This window comes from Narcine bancroftii, chromosome 1 (assembly GCF_036971445.1).
Source record: "Narcine bancroftii isolate sNarBan1 chromosome 1, sNarBan1.hap1, whole genome shotgun sequence".
Classification (NCBI taxonomy): Eukaryota; Metazoa; Chordata; class Chondrichthyes; order Torpediniformes; family Narcinidae; genus Narcine; species Narcine bancroftii.
This window is the reverse complement of record NC_091469.1, coordinates 125,476,815-125,496,240: the sequence shown is the minus strand read 5'-3', so window position 1 is coordinate 125,496,240 and position 19,426 is coordinate 125,476,815. Positions and strand designations below refer to the sequence as shown.

Sequence of the window (19,426 nt, the reverse complement as noted above, 5' to 3'; positions counted from 1 at the left end):
GTTGAGGAACTTTGGGGGACATCCGATGCGCTCTAGTATTTGCCAAAGCCCTTTCCTGCTCACGGTGTCGAAGGCTTTGGTGAGGTCAACAAAGGTGATGTAGAGTCCTTTGTTTTGTTCTCTGCACTTTTCTTGGAGCTGTCTGAGGGCAAAGACCATGTCAGTAGTTCCTCTGTTTGCGCGAAAGCCGCACTGTGATTCTGGGAGAATATTCTCGGCGACACTAGGTATTATTCTATTTAGTAGAATCCTAGCGAAGATTTTGCCTGCAATGGAGAGCAACGTGATTCCCCTGTAGTTTGAGCAGTCTGATTTCTCGCCTTTGTTTTTGTACAGGGTGATGATGGTGGCATCACGAAGATCCTGAGGCAGTTTACCTTGGTCCCAACAAAGCTTGAAAAACTCATGCAGTTTGGCATGCAGAGTTTTGCCGCCAGCCTTCCAGACTTCTGGGGGGATTCCATCCATACCTGCTGCTTTGCCACTTTTCAGTTGTTCGATTGCCTTATATGTCTCATCCAGGGTGGGAACCTCATCCAGCTCTAGCCTTAGGGGCTGTTGAGGGAGCTGGAGCAGGGCGGAATCTTGGACTGAGCGGTTGGCACTGAAAAGAGATTGGAAGTGTTCTGACCATCGGTTGAGGATGGAGATCTTGTCGCTGAGGAGGACTTTGCCGTCTGAGCTGCGCAGCGGGCTTTGGACTTGGGGTGAGGGGCCGTACACAGCCTTTAGAGCCTCGTAGAAACCCCTGAAGTCGCCAATGTCCGCGCTGAGCTGGGTTCGTTTGGCGAGGCTAGTCCACCACTCATTTTGGATCTCCGGGAGTTTGCGCTGAAGATGGCTGCATGCGCGACGGAAGGCTTGTTTCTTCTCCCTGACAGGACGGCTTTGTAAGGTGAGCCTGGTGGGCAGCTCGCTTCTTTGCCAGCAGCTCCTGGATTTCCTGGCTGTTTTCGTCAAACCAGTCCTTGTTTTTCCTGGAGGAGAAGCCCAGTACCTCTTCAGTGGATTGCAGTATGGTAGTCTTCAACTGATCCCAGAGGGTTTCAGGGGACGGGTCCGTGAGGCGGGTTGCATCGTCGAGCTTTGCTTTGAGGTTTGCCTGGAAGTTTCCTCTCGCTTCGTCTGACTGCAGGTTTCCAACATTGAACCTCTTTCTGGGGGCTTTATTGTTCCTGGGCTTTGGCTTGAAGTGAAGGTTGAGCTTGCAGCGAACCAGCCGGTGGTCAGTGTGGCATTCCGCGCTAGGCATGACCCTGGTGTGGAGCACATCTCGTTTGTCACTTTCTCGCACCAGGATGTAGTCCAGGAGGTGCCAGTGTTTGGATCGGGGATGCATCCAGGTGGTCTTAAGGCTGTCCCTCTGCTGAAAAAGGGTGTTTGTAATGACAAGCCGCTGTTCTGCGCAGAGCTCCAACAGGAGGCGCCCATTGTCGTTGCACTTGCCGACGCCATGCTTGCCCAGGATTCCTGGCCAGGTTTCTGAGTCTTTGCCGACACGAGCGTTGAAGTCGCCCAGGATGACAACCTTGTCGGCTGTAGGGGTGCGTTGGATGAGGTTGCGCAGGTCGGTGTAGAACTTGTCCTTTTCTGCTGGTTCCGCCTGGAGGGTTGGAGCATAGACACTGATGAGGGTGATGTGACGCTTGTTTTGAAGGGGGAGTCGCATGGACATGATTCGGTCCGAGAGGCCTGTCGGAAGGTTTTCGAGTTTGGAGGCAATGAAGCTCTTGACCATGAAGCCTACACCAGATAGGTGTCGTTCATCCGAAGGCTTGCCAGACCAGTAGAGTGTGTAGCCCGCGCCGCGTTCTTGGAGGCTGCCTACATCTGCCAGGCGGACTTCACTGAGAGCGGCTATGTCGATGTCAAGTCTGAGGAGTTCATGTGCAATGAGGGCAGACCGACGTTCAGGTCGGTGGCTGTCAGCCTTGTCTAGCATGGTTCTGATGTTCCAGCATGCTAGCTTGAGTTTGTGAGCATCTTTTGAGGGGGAGGACGTGGAGGGGGAGGACGTGGAGGGGGAGGACGTGGAGGGGGAGGACGTGGAGGGGGAGGACGTGGAGGGGGAGGACGTGGAGGGGGAGGACGTGGAGGGGGAGGACGTGGAGGGGGAGGACGTGGAGGGGGAGGACGTGGAGGGGGAGGACGTGGAGGGGGAGGACGTGGAGGGGGAGGACGTGGAGGGGGAGGACGTGGAGGGGGAGGACGTGGAGGGGGAGGACGTGGAGGGGGAGGACGTGGAGGGGGAGGACGTGGAGGGGGAGGACGTGGACCTGTCCTCGGGCCTGCGCAAAGGAGCTTTTAGGTGGAGTGCAGTGCGCACAGTACTGGCCCCACCCTTTACACCCATGGTTCGTGTGCCGTGGCCAAGCAAGCTGGGACGTGGCAGCGAGGTCCTTGGGTCGTAGGTTTTATATCGGAGTGGCCTTCTCCTATGCAGGTTTCTTACCCGGGCTGGAGGGGCCTGCCTCCCCTCCTAGGTCGGTCCATACTGCCCGGACCGGGGCCGAGGCCGCCGCAGCTCACCCTGTGCCTGGACTGGGGCCGGAGCAGGAGCAGGAGCTCCTGCTCGGGCAGCTCCTGCTTGTTATGTGGCATCTTGTTAAAAGCTTTCTAGAACTCCAAGACTACATTACTTTATTTTCACACGCCCTCATTCTTTAGTGATCACCTAGTTTCTCACTGGCCAAGGTGACATTTATATTACTTAATCAAAAACTCTATTATGATTTGCCATCACTGCTGGTTTGTCTTAATTAATCCATTTCCCTCAATGACCATTAAACATGCCCCAGGAAGCTAGTCTCCCACAGGGGTTAAATTGTTTGGCCTATAGTTGCCAGTCTTATCTTTTCTCTTTTTTTGAGCAAGGAAATAACACTGTGGCTTTCTAGTTCTTTGGTACCACCTCCATATCCATGGAGCACTAGAAGATTACAGTGAGTCTTACTTTATTTTCAAACTCCCTCATTCTTTAGTGATCACCTAGTTTCTCACTGGTCGAGGTGACATTCGTATTACAGGCGCAAGGCATTGGGGTTGCATTCCTACAAATATGGTGCCTTTGTGATTTTGCATAACGCAAAGTTCTACATCAAAAACTGAGGTTGAAATAAAAGGTGTTAATTTATTTATTCCTGGGCAGAATCCAGGAGTGAATTTTATTCCCCATCTTAAAACTTGGATAGTGATTTGTGAATTCTACAAGAACATTTTCCATGACCTGAATGACTGTAATGCAGGGATTGCCTGTATTTACAACCACCACCTTTTTTTAAAAAAAAACTTTAGTTACTCTTGTATCTCTTTTGTCATCCAAAAAAAGTTTCTATGTCCTTTCTTTACCCCTATTGAAAAAGTAACTCAACCATCTCTTCCTTAAATTCATTCCATTGTTCTTTTATAAATTTGGCTATCAACTTTTGATTTCAAAATATCTAGATTAGATCAACTCTCACCCCATTTTAAAAAGAAAATCAGCCTTCTGCAATTAATTATTTTTACTTTTCTTTTTCTATGGTTAGTTATGATCACTGTTTCATTAATGTTCCACTTAACTCAACTCAATCCTCAGAGTCAGATCCAGAATCATTCCCATGCAGTGAAAACAAAAATCAACTCCAAAAGAAATGTTATCCTAAAGTAAAATTCAAAAATTGGAAAGGATGGGTAAAATATATTTTGCATTTCCAATCACAGAGATGATTCAGAGAAAATTAGCTACCATATATTTCGGCGTACAAGTTGAGTCTTGAAACCCTCAAAAATCTCTATTTAAAAAAAAGGGTCAACTTATATGCCAGATATACTTTTGAGATGTTAAATTCAACTAAAAAAAACCACAGGACGCTTATTCAGTGTACAAGTTGACCAATGAAAACTGATTTGGCATACAAGTCGACTTGTGAAAAACCAAAAATAACCCAACTACAACAAATACCAGTATATTAGAATGAATTTTTTTTATTGGAAAAAAAACTAATTTAGAAGCCTTCAAAATCTCTATAACTATCATAGTCGGAGGCAAAGATTGTGGCAAGCTCATCCATATGCTCTCTGTTTAAACAGTCATCATGTGGGTCCCAGTCAGTATCTGATGAGACGTCAGTGTCCCACAATAAATAATCTTCCAGACCATCAGTTGCACAAGAGATACCACACTTTTTACAACAATTTTATTAGTCTCTACTTTCACTTTGTCCCATGCTTTGAGCACAAAGTCACACAGCACATCAAGTGATGCAACATGCATTGACCCGCCTTTTGTGAATGATTTTTCTGCATTCATCATCCATTTATTCCATTCTTCACGCAAGTGGTCTTTGAATGGCTTGATCAAGCAGACATGGAGCCACCCGGGATTACTGCCATGCAAGTTTTATTTAGTGTTAATCTACTTTTAGTCTTCTCAATTAGGTGGCTACAAAACATATCCCAGACCAGCAAACTCCATTCCTTGCATAAACACATTGTCTATCCATAGTTTTACACCATTTTCATCCATCCATCCTTTTTCATGAAAATGTACAAAAATATCTGCAAAGAATTTTATTAGGTTTAAGTTTGCACTTGAAGTTATGGCCATGCATAATAACACCAATGTAAACCTGGTCCTCTCATGGCTTGTATTTCTGGTTTAAATTTTTCACATCTTTCCTATTCTTTCCTGTTCTATTGCCTACCATGTCAAAATTCATGGAGGTTTCATCCATGTTTCCAATAGTTGCCAATATGCAAATTGGTGTTTCTGCTGGTTACGTATAATAAACTGGTGAAAATTTTATGATCAAGATCTTTTGGTAGTTTCTGAACAATTTTTGTTTTTGTCATAAATAACAGATTTTTTCTGCTCATGAAAAGGGGTGCACCAGCCTACTGTAGCTTCCAAATCTTTATTGAGGTCTGGGTGTGACTTTGCCCACTTCAGTGCAAATGTTCTTATCTTGCCTCTGTTCACATACCAATGCTGCAACATGATTCTCCAACTCTGGCCAACAAGTGATTCCTCTTCTCATCGAGCTTTGTCTTTTTGGTATTTTTTCTTTCTCCAATCCCTTACCAACTTCTCATATACATCAAATTTTCTTGCAGCAGCTTAGTTGTTCGTTTTTTTTGGTCACTTCTATTAACTCGCTTCATACTTTTGTTGTTTTGCTGGAGCCTCCAGGATAACAACCAACAGCTCAGCCATCTCGATTTTTGGGGGTGGGGGGGTCGACATACACTTGATACACGATAAAACCATTAAAATGAGGCTGTAAAAGGGGTCTCGACTCATCTGCCAGTAAACTTAATACATCGAAATATACAGTATGTAAATTGGAGTCATGTATTCCAAAGAATCAATGACATTTCTGTAAAAATATGCAAACTGAATTGTTCCAGGAGGAAGCAATTTTACTCAATTTAGTACTAGCCCTTAGCACTTATCCCTCGTAGCCCTGCAAATCATTTTCCTTCAGATAAATGCCTTTTAAAATTGCAATGGACTTTACAACATCATTCCAGAGCCCAACTTTCCAAATGATAATCACTTTCTTCATAAACCCCTACATTTGTTGCCCACTGTTTAAAATTTCTGCCTTCTGGTCTCATGCAAATTACTAATGGAACAACTTCTCATTTCTTTCTTCTTAATTTTTTCAGTGTGATTACGGTCTTGAAAACTAAAAAAATGGGATTAATGTAAATCGGTGGTTGCTAATCAGCATTACCTTAGTGGGCCAAGTGCCCATTTCAACGTTTTTGAATCTAAGATGTTCAAAGTAGAAATTTATGCTTTTCAAGCATTTACTACATAAGTTTTGTGACATGCACTGATCAATTTGGTACTACAAATTAAATATAACTAGAATCACAGTTTTTGTACCATTCTTCTTTAAAATAATTTATTTGCAATTGTTACCCTTAAAATTTACAGACTCATATTGAACTTAAATCTTGCACACTATCAGGTGATCAGTGCCAAATATGAAAGAGTTACAAGCTGAAATAAACTATTACTCCTGCAATAAAAGAGGCTTCTACTGGTCAATGGAGAGAATAAGTATTAGTCAATTCTTTTATTTTGCATTCATACATGGGAAAAAGTCAAATGCAAATAAAATATCAGTCCTATCGCTAACAACAACTGTACATATTATGCAAAACAGAACAGAGACTTTAGAACACTCATCAAACTCAGGCCCGCGGGCCAAATTTGGCCCGTGATATAATTATATTTGGCCCACAAGATCATATCAAATATGTATTAGAGCTGGCCCATTGGCCGCCGTGCCAGTATAGCGCATGCACAGCTAATACTACAAATCCCAGAATACTTTGCAAATGCGTTGGCGCCGGCCCGTCAGCCTGCTAATCGCCCCCACCTCCTCTCTTTACTTTCATTAGCATCTGCGACCTGTCGCCCAACTCACGTGTAATAAACCCCTTACGAAAAATGGCCAAACAAAAGACAGAAAACAGGACCTTTCAAGACAGGTGGGAGGCCGACTATATGTTCATCATTTTAAAAGGCAAACCTGTTTGTTGTGTGTGGAGCCAGCGTGTCTGTAGTTAAAGAATATAACATATGACGACACTATGAAACGAAACACCAGGACAGGTATAAGGATCTGAATGAGAAGCAAAAGCTCCAGAAGGTGGAGGAGATGAAAAGAAGTCTGGTTTTACAGCAAACTTTATTTTATATTTTATTTCTCATTTGTTAATGCTTCTTCTGGAAAGAGTTTAACCAAAACTATTATTAAACATTTATTTTAATAAGAAAAAGTTTAACATTACACATGTTGAAAGAAGAGAAAACATGCAGATGTTGTGGAAAATTTTCAATAAATATTTAGTTTGGCCCACGACTTAGTCCAAGTTTTTAATTTTGGCCTTCTGTGAATTTGAGTTTGACACCCTTGCTTTAGAAGATCTAACACGTCAAAGGACAATTCTTTGCACTTTTCAAATTTTACAAATGATAGGCTAGGCTAGTGTCACTGGAGTGAAAAAGAGAAAAAGGTGACCAGAGGACGTCTACCTCAGAATACTCTTGCTCTAACTTCACCAATGAACAACCCCATTCTCCCAAGATTTTGGCTTCAGTGCCAATCTCGTAGCTGGATCCACGACTTAAGTTTTTAAGTTTATTTGTCACAAAATACATAGTAGTTCTTCTGTGAGCAAACATGCAGGCTATCTCTACGTGTGTTTTCAAACCCTTAACCTTATATGTGCAATCCAACTCATAAACCTATTCATAAAGCACAGTTACAGAGAGAGATCAGTTACAACAGAACAAAAGCACTTTGTTTTACTAATGAGATTTGTTCAGGAGTCTGATGATGTCAGAGAAGAAACTGCTTTAAGCAGTTGGTGCGTGATCTCATGCTCTTGAATCTCCCTCCTGTCAGGTGGAAGAAGAAATAGGGACTGGGGTTGGATGAGTCTTTTACTATGTAGCCTGTTTTTCTGAGGCAGCAGGAGTTGAAGGAGAGGAAGAATAGGCTGGTGCAAAGGGCTGATGTGCATTCACAACTCTGCAGTTTATGGTGTTCTTGGGCTGAATAGCTCCTTTCCCAGCAGTGATGCATAATGATAGGATATTTTAGAGAGTGCATTTGCAGAATTGTTGAGGGATAAGATGACATTCCAAGTAGAGGTGCTTTCTAGGACACTGGATTGATATGGTTGCACCAGGAAAAGTTGTTAGAGATGTTTTCACCTAAAAACTTCAGCTCATTGCTATTGAAATTCTACTACCCCTCTTTGACAAGTCTATGATCCGCTACTTTGTCTCGCTGACAATGAGGGAACGGCTGTGCCCTTGAACTTGGCTAATAGTCTCTACATGCATCTGCAGACTTTCATGTTTCACTAGTCTCTCGATCTCCCTGCGAACACCATCTGCATAAGCTCCTCCAAGTTGAATACAGTCCTAACTTAGAAATATTTGTCACTGGGTCAACATCCTGACATCTTGTGCTGGGAGTATACAATCTATAGATATCAATGACTCAAGAAGGCAGTTTGTCAGAAGTTTTCTGGGGCTATTACAAATAGCAAGAATCCACAGAAGCTCAGTCACATTTGTACATTCAGTACATTTGTCTAGTTTTAGGTCAACAATAACTATTGTAGTTAAAATTCCTTTTAATTTACATTACATCTTCATTAAAAATCATTCATTTGTGAACTTCATCCCTTAAATGTGAGTTTATGTTTCACAATGATCATTTCTGATCATCTCTCATTACTCTCGAATGTATCATTACCCTTCCGAAGTTTAAGTGCATGCTCTCCTGCAAGGTGAAAGCAAATGGGAGGACAACATTATCAACCTTCTGCCCACTTCTAGTTATCCAGACAAGATCGAGGTCAACTGTTGTCTCTTACCTTTATCTGCTGACGTCTCAGCATGGCCAGCTCTCTCATATCTCTGAAAGGCTGTAGTAGATATTGATAGAGTTCAGTAGTTGCTTCAGACAAAGCAGCATACGCATCATCTTCTTCCTGGTATATTTCTAGCAATTCCACCATAACATCTGTGCTCTTGTGTTTCTCCAGCAACTACAGGTAAATCGGAATTTGTTTTATTAAATTTGCACTCTATTCAATTGTCAAATATACTTTTAGGTTTGTTGCACAATTCTAAAAATTCTATGTTTAATATGAAACATTTGAAAGTAAATTCCAGTATCCGGGTAGGTACTGTATTATGCTCACAACACAACATTTCAGTACAATCTTATATTTCATATGCCAACATCAACTACATCATTGGTGACAGACTTCGTTAATCAGGGTGTCTGCTTAACCAGACAGTAGCTTATTGAAGATTTAGTGGAATAAACAATTAAAAAATAAAGAACAAGGGTGGAAAAAAAATGTATTAAATTTTCAGCAAAGCGACAAAAAATGTTGTTTTTCAAAAAAATATGAAAGGCTTTATTCAGTTCCAAAATTATAATCAGAGACAAAAATGTTAGCAAATACAAGGTTTGATTTGGGTATTGGGATGAAGGTGTAAAGTGATAGTGAATAATTTCCATTACAGCCAGGTCTTCAAGTAGAGGATAATCAACAGCAGTTAGTGGAATCAAAAGGTCTTTTAAACTTCAATCAGCGACTTGATTGACTTAACTTGAAAAAAGCAGCAAATAATTCTCAAAGATCACATCAAACCAATGTGCACAACAGGTGCTTTCGGGTGGCCAGAATACCCGAACGCGACTATCGGGAGGCCATCTGAAAGTGGAGAACCCGGTCCAGAGGAGGACTTATCTAACCATCCTCGGGGAGGTATATTCTCCAGCTCTGAGCACTCCCCTTAGGCACCTGAAAGCAGCAAGGAAAAGTAGCTAGCAGCTTTCAGGTGCCTAGCAGCAGGTGGGCTCTTGACAGTCAGCTGGTGATCCGCTGACACCTACCCTCCCCGCTGCCTGACAGCTCTCCAGCTCGGGACTAAAGGGCTGCGGCGGCCAGCGCGGGACTATGGGGCCCTAACATCCCGCGCCAGCCGCTCCAGCCCCGTAGTCCCGCGCCGGCCACAATAAGGTGTCGGTTTATAGAGAATGAGGAAGGCTTGTTAGTTGCAGTTAATCTTTCATATTGATTTTTGTATTCTGGAGAGAGTTCTACATGAGCATCTCTCAACCTTTGCGTCCTTAAACCTGATAAACCGAAACCCGCAGAAGTTCTATCATAAATTATCATTGATCAAGAGCAAAGGATGCATCAATAGGGAGCAATACGTAGAGATATTCTCCTCATGAAAACAAATCAACAACTGTTTTGTGGGCAACAATTAAAGCTTATTTCTTTTCTATTATTTTCATTTAGTGCTGCTTCAAGATGCTCCATAAACAAGCCGTGACTACAGCCACAGTCCACAGGAGCCAGCATTCGTTCGGACGCAGCTCTCCTTCAGACGGCACGTTCAGGTGACAGAAAGGAGTCTTCTCCGCACCCACATGAACGTCCCAGCTGCACTCCCCCAGCCGCGTTTACTGGCGCATTATCTGCGTCCGAGCACCTGAAAGCGGCTAATGGCTCCCTTAAAGGACAATCCTTTGTTAGCTTTGTAACTTACACCTACCTCGTTAATTAGAGGTAAATTTTACACATTTTCTAATTTTTAAACTCCAATATGAAGTTACAAATATTAACACTTCCCTCAGTTCTTCACTCCAGATCATTTCTGTATTTAGTCAGTCAACAAGAGCCACTCATATTCATTTGGATTAACAGCATGCATGTTTCCAGTTCAATAATCTTCAACTCAGCTCTTTCATCTCATAGCAAATTCTCCCTTTTTCCACATATTCTGTGGTACTTTTTCCATATGTCTTGATAGTTGTATCAAGATAGGATATATCTACATAGAAAACAGCACAAAACTGGAAGAACAAAGCTTTATACATTTACTGCAATATAGGTCTTAAATTGCAACAAAGATAAGTCAAATACCAATATGAACAAGTTATGCAAGGTGTAGAGAGGTAAACTAGAACCACTTCAAGAGAAAGTTTCTCCTAAGCCAATAGAAGCTCCTATCCATGAATAAATCTACGTGAGCCACTTCCTTAAGAAGGCAACCAACATCATTGAGGACCCCATTACCCTGGTCATATCTTCTCACATATCTTCATGCTGAAGTTCAGCACCTCTAAGTTTGAGAGCAGTTTTATTCCACCTTTCTCATACTATTCTAATCATCACACTACTCCAGAATTATCAAAAGATCCATCTACACTATGCAACCTCAGATTCTTTTTGCATTTTAAATGCATCTTTGAATATTTATCTATACTCTTATATTTATTATCTTTTTCTGTTTCATGGTGCATTATGGTATTTTAATTATACTTGTTATTTTTTCTTTTTAAAATATGGAATGCTTCATGAATTTGCGTGTCATCCTTGCGCAGGGTCCATTCTAATCTTCTCCGTATCGTTCCAATTTTAGTAGATGTGCTGCCAAAGCGATCACAATTAATACTCTTGTTGGTATATCTTACGTACCTGCGTAACTGCAGCAAGAATTTCAATGTATCTGTATAATATATTTATGTATATGTTGACCTCACCAAAGCCTTCGACACTGTGAGCAGGAAAGGGCTTTGGCAAATACTAGAGCGCCTCGGATGCCCCCCCGAAGTTCCTCAACATGGTTATCCAACTGCACGAAAACCAACAAGGTCGGGTCAGATACAGCAATGAGCTCTCTGAATCCTTCTCCATTAACAATGGCGTGAAGCAAGGCTGCGTTCTCGCACCAACCTTCTTTTCAATCTTCTTCAGCATGATGCTGAAGCAAGCCATGAAAGACCTCAACAATGAAGACGCTGTTTACATAAAGTACCGCACGGATGGCAGTCTCTTCAATCTGAGGCGCCTGCAAGCTCACACCAAGACACAAGAGCAACTTGTCCGTGAACTACTCTTTGCAGATGATGCTGCTTTAGTTGCCCATTCAGAGCCAGCTCTTCAGCGCTTGACGTCCTGTTTTGCGGAAACTGCCAAAATGTTTGGCCTGGAAGTCAGCCTGATGAAGACTGAGGTCCTCCATCAGCCAGCTCCCCACCATGACTACTAGCCCCCCCACATCTCCATCGGGCACACAAAACTCAAAACGGTCAACCAGTTTACCTATTTCGGCTGCACCATTTCATCAGATGCAACAATCGACAACGAGATAGACAACAGACTCGCCAAGGCAAATAGCGCCTTTGGAAGACTACACAAAAGAGTCTGGAAAAACAACCAACTGAAAAACCTCACAAAGATAAGCGTATACAGAGCCGTTGTCATACCCACACTCCTGTTCGGCTCCGAATCATGGGTCCTCTACTGGCATCACCTACGGCTCCTAGAACATTTCCACCAGCATTGTCTCCGCTCCATCCTCAACATTCATTGGAGCGACTTCATCCCTAACATCGACAGCATCAAATCCACACTGTTGAAGATCCAACTGCGCTGGGTAGGTCATGTCTCCAGAATGGAGGACCATCGTCTTCCCAAGATCGTGTTATATGGCGAGCTCTCCACTGGCCATCGTGTCAGAGTTGCACCAAAGAAGAGGTACAAGGACTGCCTAAAGAAATCTCTTGGTGCCTGCCACATTGACCACTGCCAGTGGGCTGATATCGCCTCAAACCGTGCATCTTGGCGCCTCACAGTTCGGTGGGCAGCAACCTCCTTTGAAGAAGACTGCAGAGCCCACCTCACTGACAAAAGACAAAGGAGGAAAAACCCAACACCCAACCCCAACCAACAAATTTTCCCCTGCAACCGTTGCAACCATGTCTGCCTGTCCCTCATCAGACTTGTCAGCCACAAACGAGCCTGCAGCTGACGTGGACGTTTACCCCTCCATAAATCTTCGTCCGCGAAGCCAAGCCAAAGAATAAGCTCTCATATCATATCTATAGATTCATGTCATTCGATATCAATATCAGATAGAAACATCAAAAATAAGTTGATAAATAAGGCATTGAATTAAAAAGCATTCATCTTGCTGGGGGAACCAAGATGTTCACTGAACAAAGAAAAACGAGATACAAGGTCTGATCAAATAAATGCAATTCTAATCAATTAAAAAGTGATATCCCTCAAATTTAAATTTGTAAGTCTTTTTCATTGGTGAAAAAGATGATCGTTTACATTTCACGTCACTCCAGAAATACCAATCATTCCCAATTGTCACATATGTGATACATGCCAGTGTTGCATACAAGAGCTTCATTTCCTGTATGAAGCTCCTCTTGAAGCACTGCAGGGATTGAGGAAACCTACTCCCAGCCCAAATGATCTCAGAATCCCCACCCCAAGTCTCTCAGCCCACAGAAAATCCTGATCTTGCCGATCCCACATCTGATGCAACTATCAGTCCGTTTTCCACCCTTTCAAACAAACCACCAGTCCTGAGACTAGCAATAGCCTGCCTCTTTTCAAACATACTGGCAGCCCGATGAATAATTTGTGCAGATGCTTTGCATAAATACGAGACTGCAGATGGTGAAAATATGGAGCAACACACAAATTACTTAAATTAAATTAATATTTTTAAAAAATTATATATACAGCACGGAAACTTTCAGCCCACGCTACCTAATTTATACGAAATTAACCTACACCCCTGGCACATTTTTGAATGGTAGGAGGAAAACAGAGCCAAAGGAAAAAAAAACATGCACACACACAGGAAGAACGTACAGAGAGCAATGGATTCAAATCCCAGTCACAATCGTTGGCACTGTAAAGGTGTTGCCAAATCAGAAAGCATCTATGGAAGGCAATAGATGGTCAATATTTTAGGCTGAAACCCTAAGTAACCAAGACAAATGGTTACTTAAACAAAAGTTACTTTTAATTAGGTTTTAATTAAGAATAGCAAGAAACAGTCAGAATCCTAAGAGGTGGGGGAGGGGAGGTAAATACAGGTAGAAAGGGGAAGAAATTGGGGGAAAAAGCTAAGAGGCAGAGGCAGAAAGCAGAGGAAGTCAAACAAGAAATTCTGCAGATGCTGGGGTCAAATGTGTATAGATGTGCTGAAGAAACTCACCAGTCATGAAGCATTTTTAGGATGCAAAGGGTAACCAACATTTTGAACCTGAGCCCTTCATCAAGGCATGAGCATAAAAAAAGGCAGGCCTCTGAATAAAAAGGTGCAATTCATTGCATTTCATCCATTTTACTTTGAGACTAGGATGGTATGAAGGTATGAATATGAAGAAATTCTAATGAAATATAATCGAGAAGTCAATGAAAAGATTTTAAAATAATGCCCCATCACACAATCATAAAGCAATGGGATTACAGGTTAAAATACATCTGAAGCTTTGCTTATGTAAAATATCTCTGAAATTCCATAGATTTTTATTTTATTCTGTGATTAGTAAATTATAAAAATTACCATCGACCCAAGCATGCCACACTATCCACACCAATCATCCGTATGGGCTTTTTGAAAGTTACTGGTCCTAATTCTTACACAATAGCATTGGGAAGGGACGTTCAGGATTCCACACCATTATATAAAAGTTAGGTATGGTGTGTGATTTGAAGATTAATACACACTGATGGTGTTCTTTCATTAGCTTTACAGAGATGCTAGAATAGATCACTTAAATTTATATACAACTCCAATTATCCAAAATGGTCGGGACCTGGCCTATGTCAGATAAACTATTTTTTCCAGAAATTATAATTTTTTTAAAACTGCCAGTAGCAACAGCAAATTACTTGTAACAGTGTTTAAACAACAACGAGAAGGGAAGGCTTTTTAAGCATTAAAATAATGTTTAATTCTCACCAAAAAAAAAATTGCTGGCTGCTGTCGATCACTGACACCTCCCCACCGAAGCCCCGCTCCTGCCGGCAGCCCAATGTCCCCACTCCAGCCAGGAGGCCGCTCTCCTATAGGAATTCTTTGAGTCAAGCAGCAGCAGTGAGAGAAAAAGAACTTAACATTTCAAGCCAGAACCCTTCACGAAGACCAGAAACAAGTTGGTGAAGGGTTGCAGTCCAAAACGTCAACAATTATTTTTCTCTCACTGATGCTACTCAATTCACTGAGTTACTCCAGCATATTGTTTTGTTTACCTGTCCTGATTCTAATCAACTGTGTAACATTAGAATGACAAAACAATTATTGTACTGGAATTTAGATAAACGAATTTATATTGGTCCCTTTCATAGTTAAATTCAACTTTAAAATTCTGCACTCTTGCTGGTCTTCAAAAAAGCTCATAACAAATGTTCCAAAAGGTGAACTTTTCGTGACAGAAGCCTGTCACTATACTGATAGTAGAGTCACAAATCTGAAGATAAAGTAACAGTACTTGAGGCTTCAGAATTCTTGCATAACAATATTGAAATAGTCAGTGACCCTGTGTATATAGTTTTTTTTAAATTATGTAAAGGGACAACCTGTGATTAATTCTTATTATTGGTAGAAAACTGATATCCAAATATGTGAAAATCTAAAATGGCATTTTTAAACGATTCTAAAAAAATCAAATACATTCAGAATCACAGAAATTACAGCAGAGAAACCCAATATATGGCTCACTCATATAATTCCCAAGTTTTTTTTTCCAATCTGATGGACAGTCATTGATTTGAAGTGTTAACAGTTTCTCTATCTATAACTTTACTTTTAAGGACCAAAGTTAAGGCATTTCTTAAAGTTGTACATTTGACCAATTACAACAACATATAAGCAAAACGCAAACAAAATAAAATGCACAGAATTAAATCAAAAGCACCACAGATATGCCAAATGGCAAAACTGCTTTCTCGTACTGTAATTCCTATTTTGAAGTTAATTTATTTCAACTAAAATTAACTTTATTCTATGGATGGTACAAGTATCATCATTAGTGGTATCCCAATTAAAATTTTGGTCAATGTCACAACACAGTGTAGCCCCATTATATTGCGATCATTGAGGTCCATAAAATGTCATCATGAAAAAAAGCAGGGTCACACTAAATCAGGGTTCAAGAAAAATCAGCATTTTCAAGAACATTCAAAAATAGTGGCAATCATCATTTACAGTTTATTTCTTACAAAAAAGTGATCGAGTCTTCCTTGCTTAAACACCTCTTGCATGTCACTGGTTGCGAGCAAAATCTAGAATGCTTCAGAGTTGGAGAACTTTTATGTGGTCCACCTCCCTGGGTCTCTAGCCTCGAGGTGTTCAATGGCTTCAGACACTTTTGGGGATGGGGTGGAGGCTCTTCATTATCATCTTTTTGTGGTTCAAGAACCGGTACACTGGTCCGTCAGTGCTATAGTTACATTACAGATTATCTCGGCGCCTGTCATTTGCTCATATGTTGGGTATTAGTCGTCCGCAGAGTACTCCTGGTATAGCTCTTCTTTGCTCCATTCAGACAGCTTCTTTCTTCACACTCATCTACTGTGAAGCTGTACAAATCTGGCTTGTCATCCTCTTCCATGATGGATTGTCGTAATGAAAAGGCTGGTCCCAGACCCTTCTCCCAGCATTTCTCGACAAATGACAAGCTGACTACCGAGTCCAATCACTCATCATGTTATATCCGAATTCGCGTTAAATCGGAGTTTCATTGTATTCCTTTTAGGGCCTGTGTACTAAGTAGCTATTGTAATTATTACACTAAAACAACTCTATTTTCAATGGACTAAGCTCTGATCCCTGAGGTACATCACTAGTCAATGGCTTCAAGTCAGAGAGGAAATCATCTAGTACCACTCTCTTGGCTTCTCCCATTAAGCCAATGTCTAATCCAACTTACTATGTTATCCTGAACACTGACCAACCTCCCATACAGGAAAACACAAAAATGCTGGAGGAATCAACAATCTCACAGCATCCATATTGGAGGTAAAGATATATAACTGACGCTTCAGCCAGAGGCCATCTTTATTGTATGAGCAAAAAGCAGGCAGACATCTGAATTAAAAGGCTGGGGAGAAGGAAAGGAGCAGGAGAGGTACACAGACCAACAGACAAAAGATGATATTTGGACATAGATAAGAGGACAAGAGAGGAAATGTGAGTACTGATCAGGGGAGGGGGTGGCTGGGTGAATGCAGAGCTGGAGAAAAGGAGAGAGGGAAAATGGAAAGACAGAGAGCCAAAGGGAAGGAGAAATAGGGACAGAAGGGAATGGAGGAGCTAATGGAAACCAGTTAGCTCTCTAATCATTTGGCATCTCACGCATGGCGAAGGACACTTTAAGCACCTCTGCCAGAGCCCCCGCAATTCCTGCACTAGCTTTCCTCAAGGTCTGAGGGAATACCTTATCATGCCCTAGGCATTTATCCACTCTTATTTACCTCAAGATAGCAAGTACCTCCCTTTCTATAATCTGCCTACAAACCATGCCCTGAATGCTGATTTGCCTCACTTTTTGAGTAAAAAAAATCCATACAAAATCTCCTCCATCTCTTTTATTTCCATAATTAGATGGCCACTCTGATCTTCAAGGCTTTGCTATTCTTTTCCTTTTAAAATATTTGTAAAAGCCCTTGTGGTTTTCCTTCACCTTGTCTGCCGGAGCAACTTCAGGTCTTTTTAGCCCTTCTGATTTCCTTTGTGTTTTCTTGATCTCTTGTATTCCGCTGGTACTCCAATTTGCTCCTTGTTGTCCTCATCAACTATGCATCTTCCTCTTCTTCTCAGGCCATCAAGATCTCTCAATAACCTGTTCGTTTTGCCTCCACTTCTGACAGGAACACACAAACTGGATGCCAAGTAGAACAGGAGTTTTTTTTTTAAATGGCATTTATCCCCAAATATAAACTATGACCTTCATCCAAACTAATGGCAACTATAGAATCAACAGAATGGGGCAGTGAAATTATTTAGTTTGAATGGTATTGAGATACAAAGTTCAGGATGTGAGATTGCTCCAGTTTAAGGGTCTTTAAAAACATCAACTCTAACTCTCTAAACACAGATGCTGTCTAACTTGCTGAGTGTTTTCAACATTTTCTGTTTTTATATTAGTCAACACCAGCCCCAGGCTACTCTATGGTGATACGTTTGTGTTTGACCTCACAACATCGTACATCACGTTTCCTTCTTCAGAAGTCTAAAACAAAGAAACAAAGGATCAAATGTCTATGTTGTGCTTGACGAGGAAGTACTTGCCTTCAGTACGTTGGAGGATTCATTTGGACTCTATAAATAGGATCAAGAGTGTATTGTTAATTAAGGTATAGTCAAATAAATCAATTTTTAAATGCAAGTTCCAATGCTTTTTTGTTTCTCTGAGGTCAATTTTCCGTGCACATTAGACGCCATACAAAAGTACTTGCCAACCCCATCATGAGAAATGGTAGGTTGTTTCTGAACTGATTAAAGAATTAACTTTATACTAAGAAAGGGATAGGATATTCAATCCAAGTGTCCATAATTAGTCCAAGCATGAAGGTCAGCATGATGAAATTGTTAACAGATAGCTTGTGTTAAGAAGGTTACTTTTTAAAATCATATAGAAACATCAGGTTATCTTACCTCCTGCAATCGTTTCTTTGCTCTCTGCAGTACCTCTTCATATCCTTTTTGTCTCAGTTCACTCAAACTCTCATAATACTCATCTGGATTATCATTTTCAGTAAACAAGAGATGAGAGAGGATTTTCCACCCACAAATATCCAGAGCATGACCAAGATAGACCTGAAGCTGTAAGCAAAGCGCATCCATCTCTTCGTCAATCACTTCGGAGGCTCCAAACAACACTGACCACATCGCCGAAGGCTCTTCGGGAAATACTGGCAAACACGGCTCCAACTCCGAATTGACAGCGCAAAGCTGCTGATGGATAGACCTCAGATCCTGGAAGGAGTACAGTCCGGCCCAACTGCTGTCGTCAGCAGCATCTCGATCTTGGTCCTGGGCACAAGTGTCCACTTGATCCGAATCTTGATTGAGGGTCACTTGACCATGGTCCGAACCCCCCGGACTCTTGAGCCCGGCGTCGCCTGGGGGCGAACTCTTGCTACTCGCCCCTCGTCGGGCTGTCCTTCGCACTCCCCTGCGAGCCGGGCTCTTGATCCGAGCGGGCCCTCGAAGCGGGCTCCTGATCAGGACATCCTGGGCCTCGTCTTCCGCTCTCGAACCTGGATCCCGGACCCCGATTCTCTTCCTCTGCACCGTCCGGTTGTGACACGTTATGGCAAACTTTCCTTCCACTTCGTTCCACGCAGCAATAAAAACAAACTTGTGTTTTTCCTTCTCGTCGAAAGCGTTGGGTCGAACGGCCACCCAGTCGGACTCGAGGTTGTCTTCCACGGCGAACGACATCTCGGACTCTCCAACAAAAATGGAAAGAAGCTCCACATTCGTTACAAGTTCGAGGCCGGACCCGCCATCTTGGTCGGAACGGTTCCGCCGCCGCCGCCGCCTCCCCCTCCTCTCATCTGAAAGGAGGCCACCATCCAGAGCGGCGGCGCTCTCCGTGGGCCGCGGCTCCCCACCACGGGATCCTTCCCCTCGCCGGTTCGCTCTCCACAAGGATCTCCGAGACAATGCGGACGGTTCACATCACGTGTCAGCATCTGTTGACAAGCTGACGTGCCAGCGCGCGGCGCCGCGTGCCTCCTCCAGTCTGCCGATGACGACGGCGCCGGACCTTGGCGCTCAACTCCGGCGAGCCCCGAGACTTGGGCGCCCCGCCCCGCCCCGCGAGCGTGACGTCGACCCTCCCCGCGCAACCCCCTCCTCAAGCCTCGCTGCTCACCGCAACGTTGTCCTCCACGAACGCGGGGCGACGCAAGCGATTGTCGTCCGCGGGGCGTCCAATGAGGGGCGAGGGAAGGCTGGGCCTCCTCACAATCGGGCCACTGTCGTGCAGTTGGAGGCGGCTCTCGCCGCATGACCGTGTGCTCCGTGGCGTGTGCGGAGGAACAGGCTTTAAAAGGGTTGACTGGAAGTCTG

General features: G+C 42.8%; 1 protein-coding gene and 1 non-coding gene across 5 annotated transcripts in view; both read right to left on the bottom strand.

Annotated features, from left to right (window-relative positions):
* Positions 1 to 19,169, bottom strand: part of jmy (junction mediating and regulatory protein, p53 cofactor) — a 124,998-nt gene extending 105,829 nt beyond the window's left edge. For 3 of the 4 annotated variants that reach the window (XM_069938372.1, XM_069938380.1, XM_069938389.1), the window contains exons 1-2: positions 18,005 to 19,169; positions 8,386 to 8,559 (exon numbers count right to left, since the gene is read on the bottom strand). In XM_069938372.1, coding sequence (XP_069794473.1) covers positions 8,386 to 8,559; positions 18,005 to 18,793 — 963 coding nt within the window. In that variant the 5' untranslated portion in view covers positions 18,794 to 19,169. The remainder of the gene's footprint in view (positions 1 to 8,385; positions 8,560 to 18,004) is intronic. The other variant, XM_069938366.1, reaches the window with a different exon arrangement.
* Positions 10,875 to 10,981, bottom strand: LOC138752121 (U6 spliceosomal RNA). The gene has a single exon (XR_011350393.1). It is a non-coding gene; the product is annotated as a U6 spliceosomal RNA (small nuclear RNA).
* Positions 19,170 to 19,426: the final 257 nt, after the last annotated feature.